Source organism: Myxocyprinus asiaticus, chromosome 14, assembly GCF_019703515.2.
Source record: "Myxocyprinus asiaticus isolate MX2 ecotype Aquarium Trade chromosome 14, UBuf_Myxa_2, whole genome shotgun sequence".
In the NCBI taxonomy this organism is placed as follows: Eukaryota; Metazoa; Chordata; class Actinopteri; order Cypriniformes; family Catostomidae; genus Myxocyprinus; species Myxocyprinus asiaticus.
In genome coordinates this window covers 15,993,001-16,005,469 of record NC_059357.1, presented here as the reverse complement: position 1 = coordinate 16,005,469, position 12,469 = coordinate 15,993,001, and the positions used below count along the sequence as shown (strand labels likewise).

General features: G+C 36.7%; 1 protein-coding gene across 1 annotated transcript; it reads right to left on the bottom strand.

Moving 5' to 3' along the window:
- Positions 1–1,443: 1,443 nt before the first annotated feature.
- On the bottom strand, positions 1,444–10,447 carry rps15a (ribosomal protein S15a). Its single transcript, XM_051715541.1, has 5 exons — positions 10,409–10,447; positions 9,715–9,852; positions 9,522–9,601; positions 6,423–6,508; positions 1,444–1,577 (listed from the first exon to the last, which is right to left on the bottom strand). The coding sequence occupies exons 2-5, from the start codon at positions 9,845–9,847 to the stop codon at positions 1,484–1,486; spliced, it is 393 nt and encodes a 130-aa protein (XP_051571501.1). The 5' UTR covers positions 9,848–9,852; positions 10,409–10,447; the 3' UTR covers positions 1,444–1,483.
- Between the last annotated feature and the right edge of the window lie 2,022 nt (positions 10,448–12,469).

Here is a 12,469-nt window from a genome sequence, read left to right as displayed (position 1 = left end):
TTCTTCTCTGTCATTGTGGGGTATGGAGTGTAGATTGATGATATAAAATTAAAGCATTTTAGCATAAGGCTGCAATATAACAAAATAAATACTTTCTGAATGCACTGTATTTATCACTCAAATTCTTCAAATGAATAAAAAGGCATCCCCTACAAACTCAAGTTCTTCTAGGAAAACTTAAAATGATAGTTCATCCAAAAATGAAAATTCTCTCATAATTTATTCACCCTTATGCCATCCCAGATGTGACTTTCTTCTGTGGAACACGAACTTAAGATTTTTATTTTTAAATATCTCAGCTGTGTAGGTCCATACAATGCAAGTGAATGGTGGCCAGAACCAACAACAACAAAAACAAAAATCACAAAGACAGAATAAAAGTAATCCATATGACTGCAGTGGTTAAATCCATGTCTTCAGAAGCAATATAATAGGTGTGTGTCTGTGAAACAGATCAATATTGGAGTCCTTTTTTACTATAAATCCCCACTTTCACTTCAAGATGTTTAAGTGAAACAAGCATCACATGGGAGTTACAGATGTGAAAGTGAAGATTGAGAAAAAAGAAAAAAAAAGAAAAAGGGACTTAAATATAGATTTCTCACAAACACATATCATATTGCTTCTGAAGATATAGATTTAACCACTGGAACCGTGTGGATTACTTTTGTCTCCTTTATGCTTCAAATGTCTGATTATCATTCACTTGAATTGTATGGACTTACAGAGCTGAGATATTCTTCTAAAAGTCTTTGTGTGCTGCAAAAGAATGTCAGTCATACACATCTGGGATGGCATGAGGGTGAGTAAATGATAAAGAATTTTCATTTTTGGGTGAACTATCCCTTTAACCCTAAAAATATGTTTGATTTCTGGGGGACACAAACATTTAAGAGGCTGGGGAGAGGAGCAATGAGTGAGTTGGTCAAGTTTATGAAAAATATTGAAAAGTGGGTCCCAAATATTCATCCAGCTCACAAAATTCATCCAAAAAGTGAAAAAGCAGTATTTTGAGAAGGCAGCTGATTTTGAGGAAACCGTCCTCTCTTTTAAATGTTATTTTCATATTTTCTACAAAACTGAAAACCAATTATAAAAAGAACAAAGAAATGTATTGTGGGCCCTAATGTGTTGGAAAATAGCAATTAATTCATTTTCCATTTCTATATATGTTTGCCCTTTTTAGAGTTAATAGCTTCTGAATTGCAAATTGAGGAGCTGAGTGTAATTTGTGTTATGACAGCATGATACTGACGAGAGCAGCTTGATATTGTACTTCTACCAACCAAATGCAAGGGGTGTCAATCACCAATCAACACAATTCGCTGAAAAATGTTTTCACTCAAGGCGTACGTTTACTACTTTTTAGATTTGCTCTTTTAGCTAGCATCTGATTGTGTAATGCATTTTGTAAGCACTTTCATGAAAAAGCACACAAACAACTTGTCTTCCACTGTGTTTATTTGTTGGCGACTTTACATGTTTAGAAAAAGAACCCAAGGATTTTTCCTCCTGTGTGTTTTCGTCTGGCCTCCTCGTGGTCCATGATACCAGCAGAAGTTGTTAAAACAATGAATCTGCAGAGAAAGAGAAAAAACATGACCATGCTGTCCAAGAAGGTGCTGCCCTATGAATCTTGCCCTATTAATCAAAAAAGTATCTTTCTTTCGGGGGCCTGTGTAGCTCAGCGAGTATTGACGCTGACTACCACCCCTGGAGTCACAAGTTTGAACCCAGGGCGTGCTGAGTGACTCCAGCCAGGTCTCCTAAGCAACCAAATTGGCCTGGTTGCTAGGGATGGTAGAGTCACATGGGGTAACCTCTTTGTGGTCGCGATTAGTGGTTCTCGTTCTCAGTGGGGCACGTGGTAAATTGTGCGTGGAGTGCGGAGAGTAGCATGAGCCTCCACATGCTGGGAGTCTACGTGGTGTCAAGCACAACGAGCCACGTGATAAGATGCACGGATTGACGGTCTCAGAAGTGGAGGCAACTGAGACTTGTCCTCCGCCACCTGGATTGAGGTAACCGCGCCACCACGAGGACCTACTAAGTAATGGGAATTGGGCATTCCAAATTGGAGGAAAAAAAAAACAAAACAAAAAAAAAAAAAAAAAACTTTCAGCTAGGGTTCTGTCAAATTATCAAGCCCCTTTCTTTGAAGGGGTCATGAAATGCAGAATACATTTTTCCTTGATATTTAGACATGAGGTAACTACTATAAATCTTACTGTACATTTCAGAACTCAAAACATCCTCCCTAGTCTAAAAAGAGCATTTATAGTTGCCACCCTGCTTAAAAAAACATCTTATTTTGAAATCTCTGTGTTAATGACATCAAACACATTGCTCATTTGTATTTACACAACATGCATCATCGCACCCTTGGCCCTGCCCACTGGCGCGCAGTTCAAGTCAAGATGGCAGGCCTTGTGTAACACCAAAAGGGAAACATCTGGCTATTTTTAAATATTTTGTATATAAACATGAACTTTGACAGTTTCTGTGTTTCCAGTGATGTGCGCCTTCAGTGTGTGTGTGTGTGTGTGTGTGTGTGTGTGTGTGTGTGTGTGTGTAATTTCACCATTCTTTGGACCATGATGTGTTCGTTTTTTTTCGGCTCATGTCAGCATGCTTGTGAACAGTCAAAATACAATTCAAGATTTGCAAAGGAACTGTTATTGAAGGATGGGGCAGTTAAAAACTCTTAAACATAAGTAAACTGTTTTATTCATGAATATTTCAAATCTCATGACTGTTTGATATTTTATGGTGCTGAGTGTTAACAGTTGTGCTTGAGATGAACAGTTTAATATATTCAGATGCAATGTGTTGTGTAAACCCTGCAATTCAGTTTTTTAATTCGAGATTCATTCTCTTCCGATTGAGTTTGCTGAATTTGAGGGGGTGCATGATGTTAGCCAATCATAACAGTGGTCATTTACATTGAAGTTTTGAGGCGCCTAGTCCAAAACTAAGCATTTCAGACAGAGGGCCAAAAACAGGGTGGAAAATTATCATATATTACTAAATTGCGACCGTTTTGGTGCAAAAAAACATAACATTATCACTGGACCTCAGGGAAGATAATAAAATTATATATATATATATTATTATCTTCCCTGAGGTCCAGTGATAGTGTTATGTTATATACACTATATTGCCAAAAGTATTCGCTCATCTGCCTTTAGACGCATATGAACTTAAGTGACATCCCATTCTTAATCCATAGGGTTTAATATGACGTCGGCCCACCCTTTGGAGCTATAACAGCTTCAACTCTTCTGGAAAGGCTTTCCACAAGGTTTAGGAGTGTGTTTATGGGAATTTTTGACCATTCTTTCAGAAGCGCATTTGTGAGGTCAGACACTGATGTTGGACGAGAAGGCCTGGCTCGCAGTCTTCGCTCCAATTCATCCCAAAGGTGCTCTATCGGGTTGAGGTCAGGACTCTGTGCAGGCCAGTCAAGTTCTTCCACACCAAACTCACTCATCCATGTCTTTATGGACCTTGCTTTGTGCACTGGTGCGCAGTCATGTTGGAACAGGAAGGGGCCATCCCCAAACTGTTCCCACAAAGTTGGGAGCATGGAATTGTCCAAAATCTCTTGGTATGCTGAAGCATTCAGAGTTCCTTTCACTGGAACTAAGGGGCCAAGCCCAGCTCCTGAAAAACAACCCCACACCATAATCCCCCTCCACCAAACTTCACGGTTGGCACAATGCAGTCAGACAAGTACCGTTCTCCTGGCAACCGCCAAACCCAGACTCGTCCATCAGATTGCCAGATGGAGAAGTGTGATTCGTCACTCCAGAGAATGCGTCTCCACTGCTCTAGAGTCCAGTGGCGGCGTGCTTTACACCACTGCATCCGACGCTTTGCATTGCACTTGGTGATGTATGGCTTGGATGCAGCTGCTCGGCCATGGAAACCCATTCCATGAAGCCCTCTACGCACTGTTCTTGAGCTAATCTGAAGGCCACATGAACTTTGGAGGTCTGTAGCGATTGACTCTGCAGAAAGTTGGCGACCTCTGCGCACTATGTGCCTCAGCATCCGCTGACCCCGCTCTGTCATTTTACGTGGCCTACCACTTCGTGGCTGAGTTGCTGTCATTCCCAATCACTTCCACTTTGTTATAATATCACTGACAGTTGACTGTGGAATATTTAGTAGCAAGGAAATTTCACGACTGGACTTGTTGCACAGGTGGCATCCTATCACAGTACCACGCTGGAATTCACTGAGCTCCTGAGAGTGGCCCATTCTTTCACAAATGTTTGTAGAATCAGTCTGCATGCCTAGGTGCTTCATTTTATACACCTGTGGTCATGGAAGTGATTGGAACACCTGAATTCAATTATTTGGATGGGTGAGCGAATACTTATGGCAATATAGTGTATAAATATATATAGTGTATATATATAAAGCGCTTCATAACCCTTTAAATCAAGAAATCAACAAAAAGAATAGGAGGGGTCATTCGTCATAAATAGAGTTGTTACATTCGAAGGCATGATATTTTTGGATATTTGAATTTGATTGACCCATTCAGCAGTTTTAGCCTAGTTCTCAACCTATTTGCAATAACTAAAATTGTTAGGCTACATTAACTGGGCTCATCATCAACAGTATTTGCCTGAGTTAGCAAACAGCTTTTAGAAGACAACGTGGTTACGTAGTAGTAATGAACATCTTAGTAATATGACTAACGTTTGCTGGTAACATTAGTGGCTGACCGATATAGTTTTTTCATTGGCAGATTCCGATAGTTAGAGTGCAGGGTGGCCAATGGCCGACATAATGCATATAATGAACAATGGCAAATGAAACATACACAACTGCTTAAATGAACACTTATTGTTACACTTTTACTCATTTAATTTTTTCTTCCATCTTTTAACAAGGTTACAGCTTGTGTTAACTGGCTGACTATGCATTTCTATTGGCCGAAGCCAATTTTTAAATTGCCATATATGGACCGTTTTGTTGGCCAGGGCTGCATTTCCCAAAAGCATCGCAATCTTAAGTTGATTGTGGAGACCATTGGCACCAATGGTTTCTACGATGTACTTAGTCTTATAATGCTTTTGGGAAATGCAGCCCTGGACAATATTTAGGCCTATAACTTAACAAGGTATCCAATAACAAAGCAGCATTTTGCAACCCATTATAAAGAGCCAAAACTTAGATAATGTTCAGGGAACATACAATATAAAAACAAAACAAAAAATTTCAATACACCACTGATTAGAATTTACAAATCAAGATGCAAGGTTTTTGCATTCAGGCAAGAAAAAAAAAAGATACCTTAACTGCTTGCAATGCTTTCAGTCATGTATGTATATTTTTCTACACTGTGCCTGCTCCCATTGTAAATCACAATTCCCGGTAATGTGGGTTTCCTAAAACACTTCAGGAAACCAGCTGAGTGCTAGACACAAGAGCTTACTGTTCGTTCTACATACTTATACAAAATGCACCTAAAAATGCTTTGCAAAAGAGCAACAATTTCAACAAACTGCAGGCAAACATTTTAAGTAGTAGTCAGCAGTCAAAAATTAACCAACAGAAAAAAATCCAAAAATCCATCCATCGAAAGTGACAGAATTGCCTCTCATACTTGAGTGGAAGCACATAATCCTCTATTACATATCCCTCTTTTTTCCTTTTTAAATTGGTAATCTAATAATTGATATTTTTTTAAAAATCTATTCTCGGCCAATGAGTCTAAAGCCTCCACAGTCACCGTTGCAACATGTAGCTGTAGCTGTTATTTCTGGATTAGGGCTGCAATTTATAATTATTTTGATGATTCATCTTTGACTACAATTAATTAAATGGATAAAAACAACAAAACATTATTACCTGTATTTTATTAAAAATGTGATTAAAAAATGGTAACGGCATAAGGATTTTGCTCGATTCAAGGTACTAAATTCATGATTTGATACTCCCACAAAACTTTAAACAAAGCTTGAATTAAGAAAAGTTACTTTTGAATAACTGTATTACTTTTAGGACATGTGCAAAACAGTTCCTTTCATTTACTTGTAAATCTGAAAAAAAGTACTGTTCCACTTAAACCTGTCTCCATCATTTTGTAAAGCGACGTCACTGACAGAGCTTCTCCGTGCTCGCCCCATTTTTCCTACTAATCGCTAATTAATTTCATTGTCACTGATTTTCATTATTGATAATTATCGATTAATTGTTGCAGCTCTAATCTGTTTTTAATCTAATCTGTTATTATGCAATTACAGCTACTTTGGTATTTGATTTTCTAGGCAACCATGATAATTGCTCAGATTGAGAATTTCTTTCAATTCATTGATTTAGTTTAGGTATTTTACATAATGAACTACAGTGTGCTTTTTCTACATGGTTTGGCCCTTTTAATGATAAAAATTCAAATAGTAACTCACCCGAACTGTCTGGATGGGAGAAGGTTGTTCTGCCACTTCTCCAGATCCTTCAACTGCACATCGAACCGTGGGCTGATGACACCACACTGCATTATGGATAGTGTTAAGAAAATGGTTAGAATGACTATAACTCACATTTTATCTACATGTATTCTATAGTCCAACAGGGCACAAGGTACACAATATTAACTTTCAAACCCAATATCCCATTTATGTTAGCCAACTGATTCTGCCAACTGAGGACAATTCAAAAAGGCTCGTCATTCTTCCTCTAATTTTTTTTTATTTCAATCTACACATGGTGTATGTTAGACAAAAAAAAAAAGAGAAAATTTCATTATAAAACAGCCCCGGTTCTGGTTGCCGATTGGTGAATGCAGCATTCCAGCCAGGGTAAAATACTAGTGCCCGACCGATATATTGGTCGTCCGATATTAACCTTTCACCAATATATCGGTATCGCGTATATTTTACCGATATGAAAACTTTTTTCAGAACATATAATGCAGAAAACAATGCTTTAGAAATGTTGTCATAGCGTAGTTTGTCCAGCAGAGCGCGCTCCGACTTAGAGTTGAATTGACGGTTGCTCTGCAGACAGGGAGGAGTTCAGCGGTGTCATCACAGTAAGTTGTTAACTAGTCTGTTAAATACATACTGGAAACTTAAACAATGACCCCATCATTTTCCCTTTTCAATATAACTAATATAACGTTAACTCTGTCCCTGACAACCATGTCACTCATGTCTGTTTGCTGTTAGCCAGCTATAGTTTGTCAGTGCAGTCAGTAATGTAGCAGATTGAAAGGTAAACATCAGAGCATCTTTTTGCAGCTCAGCAGACAATGGTGCGGTGGTGGATTGTGTCTGTTGAGTGCTGATTTCATGCCATGTTATTACCTAGTTGGTGAGACACAATGCTGGAAAGTAAAATAAACAAAGTCTGTCTTTTACTCTCCGTGGCAATGAGCTTATAGCTAACTAGCTAATCACGTAGCTACTTTCATTGTTGTCAGCTGAGTGGAAGCTAATGAGTAAACATGTATTCACCAAACTGTTTTGTTCAGGATTCACAGTTTGGTACCCCCTTCAACCGAACAATTCCAGTCGTGTCATTTAAAAAATGTAATATTTAAAAGTCTGGTTTTCCACCGCTGAAAGTTTCCCCTGAACTTGTATAGCAGAATACGGTGTAACTCCACTGCCGCTGTTTATACTGACTCGGCAGTATTAATACAGTCAGCATTTGACTGATACTAAACAGTAATACTGATGTTTATTTAGCTATTTGTTTTATTTGTATTTATTCTTTATTTTAATAGCCAGCATTTGACTGATACTAAACAGTGCTGATGTTTATTTAGCCATTTATTTTATTTGTATTTATTCTTTATTTTAATGGTCAGCATTTGACTGATACTAAACAGTACTGATGTTTATTTAGCTATTTATTGTATTATTTATTCTTTATTTAAATGGTCAGCAACTGACTTTCTAAACACAGTACTGATGTTTATTAAGCTATTTATTTTATTTTTATTTATTCTTTATTTTCTCAGTGTTCATTTCTAGAATTTGTTGACAATGAATAATAATAACGTCAAATAATCTTTGATAAAAATATTTAAGAAAGCAGCCTTCTGAGTACCTTTGCATAGTCATATCAGTGCAAAATCGGTGAAAAACCCACACAGAAAAGGTCTGTTTTCATTCCAGCTCAAAAATTAAATATATCGGCCACCATATCAGTAATCGGTGAATTTTCCTCTCTAAAACCGGTATCGGTCGGGCTCTATAAAATACACAATATAGTATCAGCTATCAGACACGGAACACCGGTTCACCTACATCAGGTGTGCTCATTACGTTGATAGACCGGTCAATCTCAAGACAACCACTGGTTGATCTCGTTAACAGGTCAAAAGGGAAAAGGAGCAGAAAGAGAAACTACATAAAGAGAATTTTAAAGATCACTTTATTTCCTTATGTCGGCTCCCCCACACACAGATTTCTGAACATAGGATGACAGGGGAAGACATTCATATTTATGAGGAAAGATCTACTGGATTGGATAGGGTTAGGTTTATGGGTAGGGTTATAGTTTCTGACTAATCAGGTATCACTTTCCTCATGAATATAACTCCTCCCCTGCAATCACTCTATAAATATACATTCCAAGTTTTTGTAGTAATACAAACTAAAAAAAAATAAATACGCATGCATAAATATCAATACAACTTCAATATTATGTGAATATCCTATCCCACAATATGTCTTAAATTAAAAAAGTCTTATATTTGCAAGTTTTATAAGTATAACATGGATACATTTGAGAATGAGGTGATTTCTCCTCTGATGCATTGATATTCACATTACCAGATTATATTTTGCTCTTGTTCCAAGTAAAATCTATTCTAGATATTGTTAGCTGTTTTCAGCTAAGCTGGTGGTGAATTCATTCATGTTGCTCCAATCAAATCAGTCTATCGGCATATCAGTAATGACAACCTTTTACAACAATTTTAGAATTGTTGCATTGCTTTTTTGAGTAAAAATGTATATAACATTAAACACTTTTGTTTTTCATGCAAATAGTCATTTATGAACAGGTCTCAGCTTGTTTTAGACATGTTGCTTAGTACATAAAAATAAATGTAATGCAGTTGACCCACACAAAATATTTTGATGTAAATTCTATTTATCACAAACAAAATATCACAATTACCATATCAAGGGAAATAATCCTTAATGATTTGTCTCAATTCTGCAGCCCTAGTCTTGGTATTGGAAATAGTCCAATTTTGGTATAGGAACAGACTTCTGACATTTTTGTATCACGACAACACTGGCAACAATGCATGGTAGATCTTACTATAATGGCATTAAGAAAAAGTTGATCATGTCATAGAAGTGTGAACACTAATGTAAATTTGGTGTATACCACTACACAGCACCCAGAGAGACCAACTATTAACCTTATTTAACATAGCATATTATTTAACATGTGCTGCACAAACAAAAATCATTTAAGTTCCAACTATATGGCCTTGTTTACTTTTAGGACTTTTATGTATTGAAGATGTAAATGACCACACTTGCCTTGTTCAGCCTCCCTGTGAGATTGACTACAATTTTCCCTGCTCTGTGATCATCAATGATCTCAAATTCACCAATGTATCCTGCAAAGATTGCACACACATAATGGGCTTATAAGATTTGAATGAATGAATGTCTCAAGAATGGTCAACAGAATGCACATATGACAAACTCGTGTATTCATGAACGTACTTACCATGCTTCATCATTACAGTAAGAAAGCGCACTATGACTTTAGAGCAGGGCCTGATGAGAACCTGGCGTTTCCCCCGTTTCTCAGCATTGTTGATGCTTTTCAACGCATCCGCGAGAACGTTCATGCGCACCATGATGCCTGTAATAAAGAACAGTGCTTTATCAGTTATATATCCTTGTGCAGTCACTTGTCACAACAGACTAAATTGCGACTACAAAAGCCAGAGTGGTCAGGTGCATAAGCAAGAATAGAAATACCTCAAACTTAAGTTAGATTATAAAAAAGTTATTCAATATGTGACAAACGTGAACACAATTTTCTTCCGACACTATGCATGCAAGGTTAACGATCCGCCGCTGTGGGGAAGTTAGCAATTTAAGCTATCAAGGCATTCTTTATAACGTACTTGGGTAATTTAATATAAGGCACCGGACCGCTTGAGAAAACTTGACTCGGCTTATTCGCGTTTGTCCATCAGTAACATGGGTAAGTACTACTGTGTGGTGGATTGGTTGGGCACCCGTGATTATCAGGGAAAATATCCCTTTATACAGACACGATTAACCAAATGGTTCAAAAACCTGGCGTTTAGGGTGTTCGTGAACACGTATTCAATACTGTGTGTTGATGATATACAACGATGTCCGTGATTTTAAACAGATTATTGAAGCATTGTAGTAATCCTGGACCTTACCAGTTCTGCAATATGGCGGAAAGAGGAAGGAAGAGGGGCGCGCGGTGAGAATTGGGAAAAATGTACTCTCGCGAGAGCCTCAATGGACGCTGCGAGATTTAATTTTCAGAATGACTGCCACCTACAGATTCGGAGTGTCACGGTGTTTCATGAGAGTAAACACATCTTAAAGGGATAGTATAACCAAAAAGATAAATTCTCTCATCATTTACTCACCCTCATGCCATCCCAGATGTGAATTACTTTCTTTCTTCTGCAGAACACAAATGGAGAAGAATAAATTTTCAGCTCTGTATGTCTACACAATGCAAGTGAATGGGTACCAAGATTTTTAAGCTCCAAAAGCACACACAGACAGTATAAAAGTAATCCGTACTACTTCCGTTGGTTAAATCTATATCTTCAGAAGTGATATGATATGTGTGGTTGAGAAACAGATCAGTATTTAACTCCTTTTTTACTATCAATCTGCACTTTCACATTTTTCTTCTTTTGTTTTTGGCGATTTGCATTCTTTGTGAATATCACCACCTACTGGGCAGGGAGGAGAATTTATTGTAAAAAAAAAAAAAATATTTGTTCTTGTTCAGAAGAAGAAAGAAAGTCATACACATCTGGGATGGCATGAGGGTGAGTAAATGATGAGAGAATTTATCTTTTTGGTTATACTATCCCTTTAAGATGTGTTTACTCTCATGAAACACTGTGACACTCTGAATCTGTAGGTGGCAGTCATTCTGAAAATTAAATCTCGCAGCGTCCATTGACGAGTAAATTATAAGCATTTTCATTTTTGGGTGAACTTTTTCTCGCAGTGCAACAGCTTCTACCTCAGTGCTGTTGACATAATATACTAATATTTTAGATATTATATATAATATTATAATTCTATTTTAGATAGGATATTATATATTCTACACTCTATGTAAATGTTAAGTTTATCAATTTTGTGTTTATAAAAAGTGTTGTTAGCACATTTGTCTAAGGAGGTCACAATTACAAAAAAAATAAATCATGAAATATTTAAATACACAATGAAATCCTCTTAAAAATAAATAAATCTTCCTTTTTTTCCATTTTAACAATCTAGTAGCCCTAGTTTGTGTTCATAACAAAGCTGTATCCATTTATCTATGTTTATTTATTTTTAATTAAAAAACATTTTGGGAGAATTCCAATTGAAAGTGATCATCCCTATGCCCTGCTCACTTTGATGGACAGATCTTATAAAGGGCTCTTCATGAAAAAAAAATGTTTTCTAACTTTTGTTTGGAATTTCTGTCATTTGTTCACTGTCACAGTTTATTTATTGTAATGTTTTCTGTGAAGCATTCCTGTAATTTTTTTTTTAGAATTATCCTTTCGCCCACTATTATCATTGATTGTTGCTGATAACAGTAACCCTGAAAAAAAAAACAAAAAAAACATTAAGCTCATTAAAATTTTGAAGCTCCAAAAGGACATAAAGGCAGCACAAAAGTAGTCCATAAGACTCCAGTGGTTAAATCATATATTCAGAGGCGATATGATAGGTGTGGGTGAGAAACCGATCAATATTTAAGTCCTTTTTTACTATCAATCTCCACTTTCACGTTCTCGAATTTGCATTCTGCATACATATCGCCACCTACTGGGCATGGAGTTAAATATTGATCGGTTTCTCACCCACACCTATCATATCACTTCTGAAGACAATTTACTTTATTTACAATAAAGATTTAACCACTGGAGTTTTATGGATTACTTTTATGCTGCCTTTATGTGCATTATGGAGCTTAAAAATTGTGGTATCCATTCACTTGCATTGTATGGACCAACAGAGCTTAAATATTCTTCTAAAAATCTTTGTGTTCAGCAAAATAAATATTGTCATACACATCTGGGATGGCATGAGGGTGAGTAAATGTGAACTATTCTTTTTATTTCTCATCTACATAATCCAACTATTTAACATTTGTTATTTGATGTTCACAATAAAAAGCGAATCCATCAAAATTATTGATTATGGAGGTTATGGTCTCATTTCTTTTAATTGTGAGAGATTAAAACACCTTATATTTA

Coding starts and splice junctions, on each gene's coding strand:
- rps15a (XM_051715541.1), bottom strand. CDS start 9,847: ATGGTGCGCATGAACGTTCTCGCGGATGCGTTGAAAAGCATCAACAAT. Junction 9,602..9,714: donor TACTGTAATGATGAAGCATG/GTAAGTACGTTC, acceptor CAATCTTTGCAG/GATACATTGGTGAATTTGAG. Junction 6,509..9,521: donor TCACAGGGAGGCTGAACAAG/GCAAGTGTGGTC, acceptor TCCATAATGCAG/TGTGGTGTCATCAGCCCACG.